Below are 19,882 nucleotides of genomic sequence, written 5' to 3'. Positions count from 1 at the left end.
AAGTATGTAAAAATTTATTACATTTCCTGTTGTACGAGGGTTTTACCCAATTCTCGAACCGTGTCAGAGTGAATCCGTGCTATAAAAATACCGTGTTATACGGGGGATGGTACCAATTCTCGAATCGTGTTAGAGTGAATCCGTGTTATAGAAGTGCCGTGTTATACGGGGGTTACCTGTAAACATTTCTCAGCGATGGAAGGTGTTTAATGTTTTATTAAGTGTCATTTATTTATCCATAAACCTGGTTTTGGGTTTAAATAAAAGCTTTTTTATTCTTATAATAAAATTCATATAGAAAATTATGAAATCGAATTCGAAAGTTATATATCTTTCAATAAAAAGAAAACATTCGACTTTTCAGCGATTTGATCTAGCGCTCTTGAAATGATTGCAATGCCCCTGGTGGTAACATTTGTCTCTAGTTGATTTTAGCAACGAGCGAAGATAGGAAGTTGAAAGACCAGTTAATCTACCGACTCTGGCCGCGGTACACTACACACAATTAAATTAGCTTCAACTTTTTATTTCTTTTTGCGAATTGGCTCAACACTTTTTCGGCTCTAATTTTCTGGGAGGGCACCAGGTTAACTGGGGAGGGGCCCGTGCACACCCATGCCCCTTCCTGGCTATGCCCATGGCTATTAAACGCGATGATAAAACTGACATAACTTACGCGATAAGTCACGAACACCAACAAACAAAATGGAAGTTTTGGTTAGAAATAAATATTTTTTCTTGCCATATATCTAATAATAGATGTCAATCGTCTCTCCAGTTGTCTTTTTTATTTCTCTGTTGATAGCCCCACACGTGTTTCGCAGTCATCTTGTATTTTCTCGCGCGCGTGGGATTGTGGGATCTCTCTTATGACTGGATCTAGGGTACAATACGTTCGTAAAGTCGAATGAATTAAACGAGAATGATATCATCGTTATACTAATTTCGTTAGACTTTTCGAACGATTCGATTATAACTAAATGGATGTTTCTAAAATCGAATATATGAATGTTGCTAGTGCAGCCTTATCCGAAATATTTTTCTTAGATTGCTTCGGGTGGACAGTTATTTCAATCATTTCACCTTTTAATTCACAATTTAAACATTCGAGTAGAGTTAGAAACATCGATATCATCGGGCGCCATTTTCTTAACGAAGTAAACTAACTCTTTCCTTCGTGAACTCGTTAGAGTTTCGTTCGAAACGTCATCACCGTAGAGCATGCGCACTGGGCGAAACTACTACTATTCGAATGAATCGTTACTAACGCGTTTAACTCGTTCGACTTTACGAACGTACCCCTAGTTTCAAGAACTCGCTTGAGTCGATCGCGATTGAACCTCGTTTCGCGATCGACTCAACCTTCGTTGAGAGAGATCGCACCATGGCATAGTCACCGACCTTGGTCACAATCTAGATCGAAATGCTCTGTGCGAACGGTGTAGTAGGAGCTAAATAACGCCTAAATAGGGCTAGTTACCCTTAAAATGGCCTCCCGGAAGAAATTCTCCCTAGGCAGATCGCCCAAGTGTTAGGTTGTCATAATTTAATTAACACAAAAAAAAAAAAGAAAAAAAGATTCATTTGCAAGTTTTGACTCTTTTGCTGTCTTATCTGTTCCTTTAATCAGTCAGCCTCACTTACCACCATGACAGTGGCGTGCCGTCCTTGGAAGCTGTGGAAACGTCGCTTCCCTTGTATTTTCTAAAATATAAATACATTGTGAGATTATTTTCATATTTGAACATACTTTGAATTAATTAAAATTTATATTTTATTATAACCGCGATATGTATCTTATTACAAATTTCTATACTACACGTGAAAGAAAAACGATACGATTGCTATTGTATATTCGAATATAAATTCGTATATGGATATTCCCAATGGAAGCGCCGTATTGTCAAATACGGGACAGCTTCCATGGCGAAAATATTTGAATGGTATAAAGCAGACAGATTATAGGCATTTGCGCATTCGTTTTACACCAACCTCACGCGGTTTATCTGGTGTAAGCTACACATCAAAACATCGTATAACGCTTCCAATGATTCAACTACTACTACCCATAATCAGTTACAGATGCTGGAAAGAAAAAGACTCAAATGGAAAATTAACTTATTTAATTGTTACACTACATTTTGCTCTTAACAATTGACTCTCTAAGAAAACAGTGCGAAGTCTACTGACGCCATGCAGTATCAAAAAATTTGTGACATCAATGTTGAAACAGCTTTCATACTTTTCAACAATTTTATTTTCCATCAGGGCTGTGGAGTCGGAGTCGGAGTCGGAGTCGGAGTCGGATGGTAAGGAAAAGTCGGAGTCGGAGTCGGATGGTAAGGAAAAGTCGGAGTCGGAGTTGGAGTCGGTAGATTTTTACGCGACTCCACAGCCCTGTTTTCCACAGATGCGAGCAACGCAGTCTATGTGTGTGTTCCCTTTCTTTATGAATATTCATTTTTAAAACTTTATCAAAATAAATTTTTCACATGTGTTTAAACTATTAGTTAGAACTCAAATGAGTTGCGGAACCCCAATTTTTTATCTGCAGAACCCTTGGAAAAACACAAGTTGAGGACAACGGTAATCTAATCAATAATGAAATTAGATCATTATCATAAAAGAACAGTGAATATATACTGTTAACTTCGTTTGTTAAAGAAATTAAGCTGATACGAATACATTGATTTGTAGTTCTTAAATACAGGTATTGATAATATTCAAGCCCGTTTCAACATGACTACAGTACTGTGGTCGCAACAGTGGTTCGAAAAATCTGGATAAGTTTTGTCATTTCTTTTGACAGAGGGTAGGCAGTAATTTTTATATTTAAAATCACAAATATATTATTTTACATGAATATTGTAGAATTGTAAATATTTCATAATTTTTGAAGCATTTCGTCCACGTGCTTTGTCATGACAGGCCAGGATGCATTTACAGTAGAGCATCGATTATCAGACTCAATTGGGGACTCAGGTTGGTCGGATAACTGAAAAAATCAGATAACCGAAAAGAATGAAAAAAATACATTATTAGTATAGTATATTAGTATATCCCATGTAATTAGTATATTAGTATATCACTATTAACCTACTTCGCGTTGAATTTTCATCGATGTTAAGCCTAACAAAATTTTTTTTAAATAATAATCGTCGCTATTGTATCGTTAAAAATTATTTTTAAATTATTTTATTGCTCACAAAATAAACAACCACTCATAATTAAACAATTAAGTCTCGTTTAAATACTGGCCTCCCTTTCATGGTTGAGCCAGTGTTGCCAGTTAAAACACGCAAAAATTTAACAATTAAAGTAGCCAAGACATAGCCAAATATTGTAGCGCCGCATCACTAGCGGACATTTGAAATTTGCCGACTAGAACGGTCGGTTAACCGATGTGACGGTTAATCGGGGGTCGGATAATCGATGCTCTACTGCAGTGTTTTTCAACCTTTTTGAATACGCGACCCCTTTACAAGTTAAAAAATTCTGGCGACCCACCTAGGGCAATATTAAAACTATATCAGTGATTTAAAAAATTATGTATTTAATTTTCTTTCTGTTTATAGAAATTACTGTTGATGACTAAAATGAGAATTTGAGGAGAATCGACAATAACTTAAGACACGTATAGTATGTTACTTCCTTCTTACATATAGTATGTTACTGTACTTCCTTTTTTTTTTAGGATGAGGGTGTTTCACTTCTACTTCTCTACTTATTACTTCTTTTTACAAGTCAGCTCAACACTTTTTCAGCAATCATTTTCTGGGGTGGGCCGTACCCACCCAGGCCCCTCCCAGGCGACAGACCTAAATGTCTATCAAAAAACCTACTGTACTGTATAATACAGGTACAGCCTTCTCGCTGAAATTGTAGTTTTTTTAATGTAGTGTAGGACCTACAAACACTTGTCTTTTTCTTTTACCCGCGACCTCCAGGTTGAAAAACACTGTTTTATCCGATATAAGCTTCTAATCTGTTATTATCTATTAACTAGCAATGAATAACTATGATCCCGCTGGCCTTATTGTTATGATTACGGACTCACCACACACCTTTCTGATTTTTATTCATTAACGCGTGATGTCCCGGGAATTAATAAAAATTCGTAACGTGTCATCGCTCTTAACTTCAGCCACATTGGGAGTGTTTAGATATACCAAGGCTAACAAATAGGAAATGGTTTTTGTCAAATTTACATTTTGTTGCCATTTTAACAACTTTATTTATTTGTTTAATTAATTAAATAAAATTAAAGCACATTTTTGTCAATTTTGACGATTAATTAACAGATAGTCATGTATCCATGAAAATTGGACAAATTATCACAATCACAATTTTCCATGGTTTTACAACTGGATTAAGCCAAACAGTCCGATAATATCAATCGCCATACAATAACCCAATAAACAGGGCACGGACAAATACCCTAATCAGAAACCAATTTCTATTCAATCATACTCTATGCAATACGAACAAATGTAAACATTGCCCAACTAAAATTGACGACATCCTCCATAGACTAGACGAGTGAAAATTATTTACCAACTTCAGGCAGAAAATATTACATGACAAGAAGACTACAAATGTCAGCATAAAGAAAATTAGAGACTGCATACAGTTTGAAGCAAGTAAAAGCAGAGCCGATATGTACAATCGATTCCCCTATAACACTGTTGATAATTCCGTTTTATATGAATTCCATGTTGTACGAGTCACTTCGATTTTACAAATACGTGAGCCGTTCACAGTCCGGCACACGTATTGTAAAATCTACTGACTGTACTGTACTGGTCCTTGCGCTGCCAATAGCTCTAATGTTACGATAGTGGCGTAATAAATATTTCTGCCACTTCGAGCGCTTCAATCGCTTCACGGCATAAGTTTGGCTTGAACATAGGGAAAGTCAACTGTAATCATTCGAAATTCTTTTAATATATGAAATTTTCTCATTTTTAATTAACTCATATTTCTTTTTTCCTTTTTAAGGGACTGATTATAAATACTATTTTAATTCGGTTTTGATTATTATTTATTCGTAAATGAATAATAATAATCGTAAAGTGTGCCATTATATTTTTAGCACTGAAAGATGCTGTGTTGTATACGCACAAGGCGTTAAAATTTACTAAATTTTTTTTANTTATAGAGAACAAACACAACCGGTTCCAGAAGAATAATATTATCAAACATGTATTATATATTTAAAATATTTTAACACGATAAAAATTATAATTTTTAAAAATCATTCATTTGTTATAACTTTCTTGGGCTATTTTTGGGTTATATCGGTGAGGGCGCTTCATACATTGTTTTGTTTTCATCTGTGGTCGTGTAGTTCAAAATATGCGTATTTGTGTATTAATGTTTCAATAATTAAATTGATGAAGAGCCAACATTTTACATCAGGATACACGATATAGAAGGGTTAAATTGTTTTAAATATCAGAAATGTCTGAAATTATACCTTTGTCACTTCCAATTGTACCGAAAGAGGAAGTTATTACGAACGACTCTGAACATAATCAAGAAAAACAAACTGTTACTGATCATGAAACTTCAAACTTAGCAAAAGATGATAAAAATGAATTGGATAAAAATACTATATTTGCAGTTTTACAGTTTCTTAAAAAACATAATTTACAAGTAAGTACAACAGAATTGGTAGGAGTTATACAAGCTAATTTTATAATATAAATTACCGGTTAAAGTTACCTAATCTATATTATACAGATAGTTTATGCACAGTGTATAAAGAAATGGAAGAAATTACGGTCAAAGTATACCTAGGTAACCCCATGGTGGCGCTTCTGATTGTTCGTGGTCCCGATGAACTCCTCCCGGAGGGGAGCTGCCGGCAGGCTGCTGAGTACCAAACGTCACTAGTTATTGATTCACAGTAGTTCTTGAACAAAATAAAAAAAAAAAAAAGGAAACCCCTACTAAACATATAGTTAATCTAACCTAACCTAACTGAAGCGCTGCCATTGGGGTTACCTAGGTATACTTTAACCAAAATTACTAAAAGTAATTTCTGCCTAGAATTGAAGTTACATGTAACAAATGATTTTATATTAGTTGATTAGCAATAAACAGGTGATTTTTGTTTTTTCCATTGATGTCTAAATATTAGTGATGTAACGAATATTTAGTTACTATTCGGTATTTGGCCTATTTTTCGCTATTCGGCTGAATACCGAATATTTAATCACTATTCGGCCGAATACCGAATACCTAAAAACACGAGTAAGAAATAACAAAAAAACAGTAAATTAATCATTTTGGTATTTAGATTTACTGTTATCAGGTTAGTGTTGTTTGTTTATATTTATTTATAACTTATAACATGCACAAAATAAAAAAAAGAATATTAGTCACATGTATTTACAATTTATAATTTATAATTACAAATATCAGCACATGTACACCTATTCATTCGAGAATCGTCACACACATGTGAGGGTCTGACCCTGCCTATTCTTTTTAAGCACTCGTCTTTGCTCTTTCCTTTCTCTTTCCTCTATCTCTCTAGTCCACATATGCCTATGCATACATCACAATATGCGCTCACAATACTTTCGATTTGTCACTTTTCCGTCGTAGTTTTTCCATTTTATAATTACTTGACTCATAGCGTTGTGATAACAGAGAAAAGAGACAGATAGGACATCGGTATATGTCACAGTTATGATTTCACAGATTTGAGACAGCTTGATAGCCCGAACGGTCCCAGGCTTTCGCCTGTGCACACTAAGTGACTTTCATTACAAGCATTTAGCTTTCCGAAGTCTATGACAACAATTGTTTGGCATTGACGGCCGTAAATTGTTCTATCAACTCAATTTCATATTTATTTTCACATTTTCACTTTGCGGTCGTTATCTGTTCTTTTTCCGTTATTTACATGTGTAGGTCATTTCATTGTTATTCATATTTGATATCATCATTTATCACATACTGCAATGATGCTCTTGTTTGTCTGCTACAGCTGTCAAAAATTAACACAATTGGCGAAGTGTAGTGACAGTGGGCCAACGGTGAGAAGGGTCCTTGCCATAATGCGGTTTGTGTGCCAATTTTCGTACGTGCGTTAAACAAGCCGAATAGTTTGGCCAAATATTCGGCTATTCGGCCACACTCCTGGCCGAATATTCGGTAATCGGCCTGAGGCCGAATATACTATTTGTTGCAACACTACTAAATATAAATGTTTTCTCAATTTTATTGGTTAGTAAATACTAAAATATAATACGATAAAGATTTCATCATGTAAGTTCTCTCATAACAGTAAAAACTAATGAAATTACATTCAACAGTCATAAAGTCTTTGTTAAAATAAAAGCATTGTTTAAATGCTGGTTAACCTATAAGCATATATAAACTAAATTGTTGGATTTTATTAAGATAGTTGCTCTAAATTGATGATAAACATATTAAGTCTTTTGACAGTTGATGTTAATCTTATTGTCTCAGTTCAAGCTCTGAATGAGACAGTTGGAACCCTATCAGAGTTGTAGAGCATACCCATAGGAGCAAAAAGTTAAAAAAAAAAGCATACCTCTATAAGCGATCCTTTGTGAGATACAGTTTCCAAAAATTTGTGAGTTTGTGAGTTGCATCACTTTACTAAGACTATCATGTTTAACTATTTAGTAGTGATGTAACGAATATTCGGTTACTATTTGGTATTCGGCCGAATACCGAATATTTAATCACTATTCAGCCAAATACCGAATACCTAAAAACAGGAGTAAGAAATAGCAAAAACACAGTAAATTAATCATTTTGATATTTAGATTTAATGTTATCGGGTTAGTGTTGTTTGTTTATATTTATTTATAACTTATAACATGCATAAAATAAAAAAATATAATATTAGTCACACGTATTTACAATTTATAATTACAAATATCAGCACACGTACACACCTATTCGTTCGAGAATCGTCACACACATCCCCTGTCTATCCGTTTTAAGCGCTCGTCTTTGCTCTTTCCTTTCTCTTTCCTCTATCTTTCTAGTCCACGTATGCCTATGCATACATCATAATACGCGCTCACGATACTTTCGATTCGTCACTTTTCCGTCGTAGATTTCCCATTTTACAATTACGTGACTCATAGCCTGGTGATAACGGAGAAAAGAGACAGATAGGACGTCGGTATATGTCACAGTTATGATTTCACAGATTCGAGACAGCTTGGTAGCCCGAACGGCCCCAGGCTTTCGCCCGTGCACGCTAAGTGACTTTCATTACAAGCATTTAGCTTTCCGAAGTCTATGACAACAATTGTTTGGCATTCACGGCCGCAAATTTCGCGCCAATAAGCTGCTTCGAATTGTTCGATTATGCTATCAACTCAATGTCATATTTATTTTCACTAGGGTTTCTCATTTCACGGGAAATTTGCCTCCAGCGGGATTATGGGACAAATAATTTCTTTTCCCGGGATGAGATAGTAAAATAGAATTTTATATGAATAAAAAAGATCATACAGGAATATCATATATTCGAATAATTTAATTTATTTTCTAGTAAGTAACTAAAAGTGTAGGGCCAATCTCATCCATATGGACAGGTTAGGCTCAATTAATTTATGTTCTCCTACATTATAAGATGAAAGTAAAATAAAGCGTTTCATTGTGAGTTTTAATGATTACGAAAAAAATACTAATTTATTTCTAAAGATGAAATAAAAAATAAAGTGCGATGAGTGATATTTACTTTCAGCAAGTCTCCGCTGTTCAATGATGTGCAAACACAATACATAGATATTACATGAACTAACAAGTAGAGACTTGTAAAGCATGGGTAATAATATGCAGCAAGAAACCTCAAAATTTCTCTTTTAGGTGAGTCTTCAAAATGCAACTTTTTGTATAATAAATAATAGAAAGAAAACCTGACATGGTAAATTATTATTGAAATGCGAGATTTCCCTGAAAAATAAAATTTCCTGGGATTTTTCTCGTAGGGAATAAACGGCGAGAATCCCGGGAAAACGGGATCCCGGGAAAGAAACCCTAATTTTCACATTTTCCCTTTGCGGTCTTTCTCTGTTCTTTTTCCGTAATTTACACGTGTAGGTCATTTCATTGTTATTCACATTTGATATCATCATTTATCACATACTGCCACGACGCTCTTGTCTGTCTGCTACAACTGTCAAGAATTAACGCGATTGACGAAGTGTTGTGACAGTGGGCCAATGGAGAGCAGGTCCTGGCCATAATGCGGTTTGCGCGCCAATTTTCGTACGTGTGTTAATCGAGCAGAATAGTTTGGCCGAATATTCAGCTACGCTCCTGGCCGAATATTCGGTATTCGGCCTGAGGCCGAATATACTATTCATTACAACACTACTATTTAGCCCATGCAACTATGCCAGCTTTGAGTATCCCACTTGACTGTTCACAGACTACTTGATGTTATACAGTTTAAGGGGATGTGTCAAGCCCCCACTTCCCCTTAAACTGTAACATCAAGTAGTCCACTGTGCTACATGTAGAGTGTTGGTCAAGGTTAACGATAGTGAGCCTTGACTGATGTTCAAGGACATGTTAAAAACTGACCTTTGGAGAACTTTTTTGCTATAAAATCAAACCAGTGTTGGGTTTTTTTATTTTATCAAATGAATTTTCTTAAATCCAGTGCTGGATTAAAGAAAATTCATTTGATAAAATTCTATTATATATATGTATGATAAACCATATTCAAAAGTGATTTGTTCAAATAATACCTTAGAGCCAGGGTGAAAACTTTAAGTCATTGTTTCTCATTTTCTTCCTTGGTGTAGATACAGGTGTCCACTACTTACAGACAGGTTAAGTTCCTGAGGTTTTATCATAAGTCAAAACTAATCTGAAAAGTACATTTATACACAGAAAAACCACTTATTGTTAGTGTTTGATCCTTTAATGTACTTAATAAAATACATTACACTTGTTTACCTGCTAGCTACTGCTTAGTAGCATGTGTTATAAATGCAGTTTTTTTCTCCCTAATACACTTAGGGTGCATATACTTTTCGTTTTGTATAGATCGATCTGTAAAATCGGATCAGTCCTTGTCACATGATGCAGATAGCTTCTGTCATGGCGGAAAGTATACGAGTAGGATCGAAGATGACAGCAAGCTTAGGAATCATTTTAGAAATATTATCGGAATTAGATTCAGAATCCGAGGAAGAAGAATTAATTTTGGTTATTTATTTAACACAATATAAAAGTAAGAAAAAAAAGAAATCGGTATGCAAAATAACTATGTTTCAGAGGTTGCATTAGAATATAGGCCAAATGTTTTTAAAGAACACTTTCGAGTAAGTTGACTTACTTTTGAAAATTTACTGAAGGATCTTGTTCCCATTTTATTACGATCAAAAGAAATAGTAATAGGAAAAGGAAGAAATGCACTGTCAGTTGACCAGCAACTTTTAATGTCACTGTGGCTTCTTGCCAACCAAGAATTTTTCAGGTAAGCAAAACGATAATTTTACTGATTGAGATAATTCTTTACTAAGTGTACTATTCTGTTTTCACACATATTACAGAGGAGTTGGAGACAGATTTGGAGTTTGTTGGAGGATTGTGTGGAGATGCCTGATGAGAATTGTTAGAGCTATAAATGTTCTGAATACACAAAGCCATATTATAAATTGGCCTTCAGCTCAGAAGACAAGGAAAACTGCTCAGACGTTTGCTATGAAATATGGTATTACTGGAGTTATTGGCTGTCTAGATGGGATGGGGCTATCTAGATGGGGCGCGCAAACCACATTATGGCCAGGACCAGGCATATAGCAATCAAGGCTCCTTTAGAGGAACTCCAAGCATATATAAATAGAAAAGGATTTTACTCCTTGGTTCTACAGGGAGTATGTGATGAGAAAATGTGCTTTATTGATTGTTACATTGGTGAAGTTGGCTCTGTTCACGACTGCACAATATTTAAGAGATCTGAAGTGTATCACAGAGTTTGCAGTGGTGATGGCTTTTCACATGCAGATTTTCATATCATAGGAGATGGTGCATACCAACTTTCAAAGCATTTAATAGTCCCCTACAGAGACAATGGCTTTTTTTATCATCTTCTAAAATTATGTTTAATAATAAGTTTTCATCATGTCGACAGACTATTCAGAGAGCATTTGCTCATCTAGTTGGTCGGTTTAGAAGGCTGACGTTTTTAGATATGTCTCACATGGACTTAATGGTAGAACTTATAGCTGCATGTTGTACTTTACATAACATTTGTGTTCTACAGAATGATGAATCAGTATGGAGTAATGATGAAGAGAGAGTAGAAAATGGAGTGCAAATAACAGAAGTGGAAGAAAATGTGGCAGAGGAGATAACATATGAACAAGACCGAGAAATGGGATATTTAAAGAGAGAGCAGATAATGTTAGAAATAATGTCACAAGCAAACAGATACAGAATAAATTAATCAGCTCCTCAATTCATATTTTTCTAAACTAAATTCATTAGTGAAATTATGTATATTAAAACCAATTAAAATAAATTAAAGTAGTGTTAAACTTTTGCTTTGTCTGAATCTGTTACATTATAGCTCAATAACATTATAATTTCTCAATATAAGCAGGGGAAATTCATGAGAAGCTAATCAGTACAGTGAAAATTGTTCTTGTCTCCCTTGTACGTCATTTCTTGATGTAGTATGTACCATAAATAGTTGTGAAACAGCATTTTATAATATGTACTCACTTTCAAGAAAGCAAGATACAATATATACATGGTTCCTACTCAAGTTTTGTTTTAAATTGTATGACTTTCCCTGACCTTCACAACCCTTATAGTAAAGTAAATTGACAAAATAAAACAGCAGTTGACTTACTATGCACAATAATTTATTCTGTTGTTAATTCAAAACCATAAAACTGCATGGTTTTGAAAAAAAGGGGAATAAAACCAATATTTATTTTTCATTAATAAATCTTGTAATCCATTACAGGTCTTTACTTTTTGGCTTGAAGGTTGAAGAGCTAGAATGTGTTGTTTCCTTGTCAACAATTAAACGTATTTCTTCGTTATTTACTGTAAGCTTAAGTTCGACCATGGAAGCCGCCATCTTTAATCTCTTTTATTCGATCCAAACGATCCTACCCTCCACTAAGATTAGTTTGATCGAGATCCAGTTGATCCTAGATGGCGTTTGTATATGCAAGTAGAGATCGATCGGATTGCAGTAGTTCATTTGTATACACGATTTGTACGATCAAAGTGATCTTGGATCAGTTTGATCCCAAAAGTATATGCACCCTTAGTTTTATAGTGTAAAGTTTAGTTTCCATGGTAATAGAGCAACACTTCTTACATTTATCTCAACTGTTTGATTTATTATTACATTTCAGATACATTTTTGAAGTACTAATTGTAAAAGTTTATAAAGATTGCAAACAATAGCAGAAAAACACCATTATTTTAATGCCACCTTGAGCAGCAATGAAACCTCATAATTTTCATGAAAATAAAAATGACAATACACAATAGAAATTAGTCCACATTAATTATTTATGATTGGTCAATGAGCAACAAGAGAACTTCAGAATTCACACAAAATTTAAATTTTAAACATACTGTCAAATTGTTTGTAAGTTTGAAAGTTCATAAATTGAATGTTTGTAAGTAGGGGAGCACTTGTACACCAGTCTTTCTTGTGAAGGCAGAATTGTTTTAATAAAGATTTTACATTCAAAGATAAGCCAAAAAGTAATTTTAACTCTATAAACATTTTCATTGAAAAATTTTATAAGTTACAATAGAGTCCCAGAAATTTGACTCTTTATAACTCAACATTCTGTAAAACTTGTGTCGTTCAAAAAAATTAATCTAATTTTTACTTCTATAATTTAATACTAGGATCAAAAAAGTTATTGTACTTCACTGACAACACTTAATAATAGCATCAATTCTATGTGTTAAAGAATACAACCCTTTTTCCAAGATACTACTGCAAACTGAATTGATGCAAATGTCATTAACTCTAAAGTAGCTACTGAATAGCCAGTATTTTTTTAAAATAAAATATAATTACAAATAGAAATAGTTACTATCAGTATGTAGTTAATACTTATATGAATTAGCATATATAATACCTTTACAAAAATTCCATTATTTAGACTATGTTATTGCTATTTGTAAAACTTGTCATTTTTGGTAACTTGTCACTTCTCAGTCCACATTGTTGAGTTTGTGGGACTCTACTGTATTGTGTGGGTTTTTTAATTCTTAGAGAAACTAAACTCTGACCCAAATCATCTTGATTATGTCATTTGAACATTTTCACATTTATCTGAAAGCAAAAGCAGGTTAAAAGCAATTAAACAGATATAATAACTACCTAAAAAATTAATTGAAAGTAATTGTAGGCTTTCAAGACTTTTCTGATTTCTTATTGCTTTCTGTAAATATATAAGATAATTTATTAAATAATTATAAATATCTGGCCATTTTACCTTAGGCCACACGATATGTTTATTTTCCCATATGTATTCTGAAAAATGCTATAAACAGTGTCATTACAGATTTAAATTAAATTACAGATTTTTTGTTTTCATTCAATAACACTGCTTGACAAGGGTTCTATTTCTGATATTAAAGAGTGTGATTCTAAACCAATTTATCATGGGAAATTCAAATCTGGAAACAGAATTTCGTTGTCAGGGATACTTTTTGTGTAATATGTATATATATGTATATATTCACAGTTCATGGTAAACACAGGGACGTTATAGAGAGATATGTGTATATTGCCGCATGCAGTAGTGATTGAACGTGACAATGACGTTGCTGGCCTAAGGTGCTGAACTTCACCTACAGTTCACAGGAGTGGAGACTTTTCATAGATGCATCGAAAACAAGTCTCAAGGGTGTTTTGCTCCACAATGGAAATAAAATGCCCTCTGTTCCAGTTGCTTATGCCAGCTTGACTAAAGAGAATTACAAATTCTTATGAAGGATGATAAATTCATTACAATACAATGAATACAAATGGAAAATATGTGGAGACTTCAAAGTAATTGCTATGACATTGGGAATGCAACAAGGCTACATGAAGGATGCATGTTTTCTTTGTGAGTGGGATAGTCATGACAGAAATTTTAACTACATGTAAAAGAAGTGGTCTAAGCTGAGGTGGAAAGTGGGCAAAAAGAATGTGCAATGTGAAAATCTGGTAGCTCTTGAAGATATACTACTTCCATCGCTTCACATTAAACTTGACCTAATGAAACAATTCGTAAAGGCCATGGATCCAACAGGCAGTGGATTTGCATATCTAACTGACAAATTCCCCCATCTTTCAGCTGCAAAAACAAAGGAAGATGTATGTATGAGCCCGCAAATCAAGAAGCTGCAGAAAGATGCAAAAGAAAGAAGAGTGCCAAAGAAAGAAAGAAAGAAGACTGAAGAAGAAAGAAGACTGCCAAAGAAAAGAGAGCATGGGAGTGTTTCAAGATGGTATCAGAAAACTTCCTCAGAAGAAGAGCTACCAACTACAAAGCAATGGTGAATGACATGATCAAAGCACACCAAGATCTGGGGTGCAATATGTCTCTGAAGGTACATATGATAGACTCATCTGAACTACTTCACAGAGAGTTGTAGTGACGTATCGGATGAACATGGCAAAAGATTCCATAAAGACATTTCTACTATAGAAAGGCATTATGAAGAGAAGTGGGTACCTTCTATGTTAGCAGATTATTGCTGGAATATCATTCGAGAGAAGAAAGATTCTCAATACAAGAGAAAAAGTGATGTGCATTACTATATGGTGGTTCATTTTTTGTCAATTTTCTGTAATTGCTCATGTGAAATAAATGCTACAAAGCGAATACACTAAGAGTACTGTGTTATATGTTAGATCCAATCTCCCTGAATGTGATGAACTTAATAACATCATAAAAAAGCTGATTTGTTTCTTGAATTTCAGCCAATGTGTCCTGCACTATATCAGAAACATAAAGAAAAAATAAAATTGTGATTAATCATTAACTAACCCTGACAGAAAAAACTAAAAAAAGGTTTGAATTCAGCACTCAAAGTACAACTAGGAACACAATGTATTTTTTCAGAAATAGAAAAAAAGTTTTTTCTGCAGAACAGTGTAATTTATTGATATAATTGTATAGTACATTGTGAATGGAAATGAAACCTAACTTAATTTTTCAGAATTTTTTATGAAAAATGTTCACTGTTGGTATATCTGTGTTTAGATGGAAAAAAAACTAAAAGGAAAATTTTTAAATTTTGGAATTTTATTCATTTCCCCATTTTTAATTTATATGTGATAATTATTGATTAATTATTAAATATAAAATAAAACAATATTAAAAAATTTTTTTTAATTCCAAAATTTAAAAATCTTCCAAAACAAAATTTAAACATTTGAATGTTATAGACCTGAAGCAGAACTGTAAAGCAGCTTGAAAAAGCTTGTCAAATCTTTAAATTAACGCTGAAAAAAGTTGGGGTAGGATTCTATATCTGTATTTAGCTGTTAGCTTTGTTTTCATCTAAACATCCAGATGTCATCATTAAATCTATCAATCAGCTTTAATACTGCTGGATGAGCAAGCTTATGACAGTTGTTTCATTTGAAATGAACTGTCAATAGCTTGCTTATCCAGTTGTATTAAAGCTGCTTAATCAGGCAATGATTCCACAATATACAGTATAGTGGGTGATCGGTTAACGAACATAATCTGTTCCAAGACTTTGTTCGTTATCCGAATTGTTCATTAACCGATTATCAATTTGCCATAGGTTTATATTGGAATTTGATTAATTCGTTCCGGAGACTGCAAAAAATAAAAAATATATACTTTTTTACTACGTTTATTTATATGTAATAGTAAAATATATATATATGCAGTCTTGCATTTTTATTAATCCTGTTTTTTTCCATTTGTGGGAGTTAAAGAATCTGTCCAATGTCGATTGCTTTTCTCTTGTCTTTGGGATTTTTCGGAAGTAATTAATAGTATTGTAATTGTAGAGATCCCCAACCCCATTAACTTTATTCTGATTTGGATGATCGTTGTCCTGACATCCTCCCACTTCTTCAAAAGATCTTTAGTAACATATGTCGACATTGGTCATCTTTCGTCTTCCTCTTTTTCAAAACAAAACACATCTTGATGAGTTTCTTGGTATTCTTCATTTGAGAGTTCTTGGAGTTCTTTTGTCATCAGATCAGTTTCAGGTTTCGTTATGAGCTCTAAAATGCTCTTTATTTCTTTCATAGCTAAGATTGTGCCTACTGTAGACTTGTTCAAGCCATACTGCCTAGCAACACCAGACATCTTGTGCCCACTTTCTGCCTTGGCTATTATCTCTTTGGTTTCTACGGTGAGCACAGTTTTTGACACTTATCTTTTCAGGCTCCATAATATTATCAGTATCTTTTTTAAATAAAAAGTTCAGAAAAGCACTTACAAAAATTCAGAGAACAGAAATCAACTAGTCCACAAAAAATTATTTAAATGCAAGGCCTGGGTGAAATTCGAAATTTGGTATTAAAACATTAACAAATATCTGATGAAACAGTTAAACTTTCATCTTTCTTAAATAAATTGCGACGCAAAACTTAACAAGTGCCCGTTCGACAGTCTCGCGAAGACTATAAAAAATTATTTGTCAGAATGGTAAACAAAAAGCTGGAATTACAAGGGAGAATTTCAAAATTAGGAGGAATACTATCCGATCGGTATCGGGTTGAGCATTGATGTTGGCGTCTCTTGTGTTCCGAAAGGTTTCGAATTGTCTATTCAGAGAAAGAGCCTACACTGCTAATATTTCCATATAAAATCGCGTAGAAGAAGGTTTTGAATTGTTACCTGAAGACAAGGGAAAATCAGTTGGTATTCGTTATTTTCTTTTGCTTCTTTTTATGTTTGTTCAGTAAAGTGTTCATTATCCAAACATGTGTTCATTGTCTGATCATAAAAATCTTTAGTGAAAGTGTTTGTTATCCGATTTGTTTGCTATCCGAACTGTTCGTTAATCGATCACCCACTGTATATGCTCAGAAAATGTTTAATCCATAATGTTTTTTATTCAAAAGTATAGGCATAACTAGGCTAACAGATCAATAGATTTAAAAAGTATAAATAAATAAATTTGAAATTATTGTGTAATGACTTGTCCCTTAATAATAATTTAAACACTATTGAAAAACTTTTTTGTAGATGAATTGGATGTAAAATGGTAGGCTAGTTTATGTTTTGTGAGTGGAAAAGAAAAGAAAAAAAATGATTCTAAATTTAACGAGGTTGAAAGCATTAGTTTAATAAAATGGTTATGCTCAAGAGAATGATGCTTTACTTATAAGAATTATTAACACTAAATTTACAACATTTCAGACATTATTATGTCATATTTCCACTCTCTTTTAGTATGCAGGAAATGTAGAAGTAAAATTGCCTTATCTCTGCTTCATATGCTACAAATTTTGCATTATTAATACAGGAGATCAATAAGTGTGTATTGATATTTTTATATATTATTATGCATTTTGAATCTTTATATTTATGTAAGTTACCTAAGCATAAAGAATATAAGATAGAGATTCCATATCATATATTATATAATCCATTAGTATAAGCCCAGAATTTTTAATACTTGGTTGGTATCATGCTTTTTCTTTGTCTCTCAACAAGCACGATATAACAGAGACTACTGTATTTCTAATTTCTCCAAGCTCTTGAGGTAGGTTTTCTCCCTTGTATGATGTATGATCTGTGTGTTGTCAAAGGATACTTGCACTTGGTTATCTATGACAAAAGCAGCTATAGCTGTGGTGGTAAGGCCCTTTTTGATGGAGAAGCCACATGTTCTTTTATACAGACATATATTGGTTTTTGAGTGAATGAGTTTATTATTGCAACCAGTTACTGTTTCTTCATAAAGATGATAACTATTTATTTATTATACTTTTATATCTATACATTACTATTAATATAAAGGATCTATGAAAAGCCATCGTGTGTGTGTGAATTCCTTATAACTCCTGCAATTTTTGTTCATTCCAGATGAAATTTTGGTTATGTTCATTTTATGTTCTGACGGAAAGTATAAGCTACTTATTTAGTGAAAATATTAGCTATAGAATAGATGTTTTATTGATTTTGGATTGATGATTACACTTACGTTACAGTGATGTCAGTGACCTCATTTAGTTTATGCTTGACAACATTCCTTAAGTTGCATTTTAAAATATTTTGGCAAATAGTGTATTTTTAAACTTACTTCATTAGATTTAAAATTTAACCTTTAAAAAAAGATAGCTGCATTGTGTCACTTCTATAACAAATTTAAAAAAAAAAAACTTTTTGTAGTTACCAAGTGACATTATGTTATCCAATAGGAAGTAAAGATCTAACAAGCCCGTTATTTATCACTCATCTAACTAATTCATCTTTGTTTTATCAACATGGAATTAAAAAGACTTGCTATTTTGTCAAAAAAAATAATAATAAATGCCTAGGGAAAAGCATAAGAGATTTTACTCTTCGGTTAAATTCTATATCTAAAAGAATAAGAACAACTGAGACCCCTGAAGGTCATGAAGTTCGACTTGAGTATCATTGAGTAAGAATGGCTTTGTCAAGAGCTGCACTTAAAAAGTATTCCATCATGTTTAATGAGGAAATTTCTAGTTGGGCTGCAATATGAAAAAATTGTAGACCTATAAATTCCCACTGTCATCTGGTCATCCATTCATTTGTCTATCTTTAATCTTGAGAACAGTTAGATAGATGAAATTCAAGACCAGATATGGAAACCTTAGGGGCAGGAGACTCCAATTAACTATATACAAACTTCCAATGCAAACCAGAAGGCATGTTATTTCAATTCAAAACTTTTTCCTGAAAGCAGATAGCATTTAATAAATGACTGGCACAATTATTGTTAAAGAAAAAGTATGATGTACAGGGGCAAACCACTACTAATTTGGGGTTGAGAACATGTATTTTAAATTAAATAAATTAAAAATATGATTAAAAATTACAGCCTGGCATTGTGACAATGTCATAATAAATAATTGCTCATTAATATATAGGCTCCATGACATGATCACTAGAAAAATGAATCAAAGAAGACTTCCAATCTGTCAGTATGGTTTAATTTGAGAATAAAACATCTTTTGAATAGTTTGGGACAAATCCATTCTAAATAGGAAGGATTGCCGACAAAAGGATTGGAACAAATCTACATACATTGCCTATCAAAACACCTGAAGACGATAAATACAAATGACGCAACAAATCTCAGTGATTATTGAAAATTAGTACTGAATAATGTGCACATCACATGTCTAGTTTATAGGATAACAGATTTATCTCAAAATATCTTTAAATAAATAAATTTAATACTAATTTATCTTAAAAAAAAATGGTTAAATTTTTAAGATTTAATGGTATAGTAAGGTTTGATTGCATGAAAATTCATAAATTTTAAATCATTTATAATTTTTTCCATAAATTTTAAATCACTTGTTTTAGTTGTTTTTGCTTTAAAATTATCAGTTCCATTTGAAGTTCTGGAAGTTCATAACAATTTTGTGGCTAGTTAACATTAGTATAAGCCCAGAATTTTTAATACTTGGTTGGTATCATGCTTTTTCTTTGTCTCTCAACAAGCACGATATAACAGAGACTACTGTATTTCTAATTTCTCCAAGCTCTTGAGGTAGGTTTTCTCCCTTGTATGATGTATGATCTGTGTGTTGTCAAAGGATACTTGCACTTGGTTATCTATGACAAAAGCAGCTATAGCTGTGGTGGTAAGGCCCTTTTTGATGGAGAAGCCACATGTTCTTTTATACAGACATATATTGGTTTTTGAGTGA

At 33.2% G+C, this 19,882-nt stretch overlaps 1 protein-coding gene across 1 annotated transcript in view; it reads left to right on the top strand.

Annotated features, from left to right (window-relative positions):
• Positions 1–5,315: 5,315 nt before the first annotated feature.
• The window catches only part of LOC111629508 (transcription initiation factor TFIID subunit 5-like), a 73,255-nt gene continuing 58,688 nt past the window's right edge, over positions 5,316–19,882 (top strand). The window contains exon 1 of the mRNA XM_023373425.1: positions 5,316–5,655. Within this exon, the coding sequence (XP_023229193.1) occupies positions 5,461–5,655 (195 nt within the window). The 5' untranslated portion in view covers positions 5,316–5,460. The remainder of the gene's footprint in view (positions 5,656–19,882) is intronic.

Source organism: Centruroides sculpturatus, unplaced genomic scaffold (assembly GCF_000671375.1).
Source record: "Centruroides sculpturatus isolate CEXI.00-Female unplaced genomic scaffold, Cexi_2.0 scaffold364, whole genome shotgun sequence".
Lineage (NCBI taxonomy): Eukaryota > Metazoa > Arthropoda > Arachnida > Scorpiones > Buthidae > Centruroides > Centruroides sculpturatus.
This window is presented reverse-complemented; position numbering and strand designations above follow the sequence as displayed.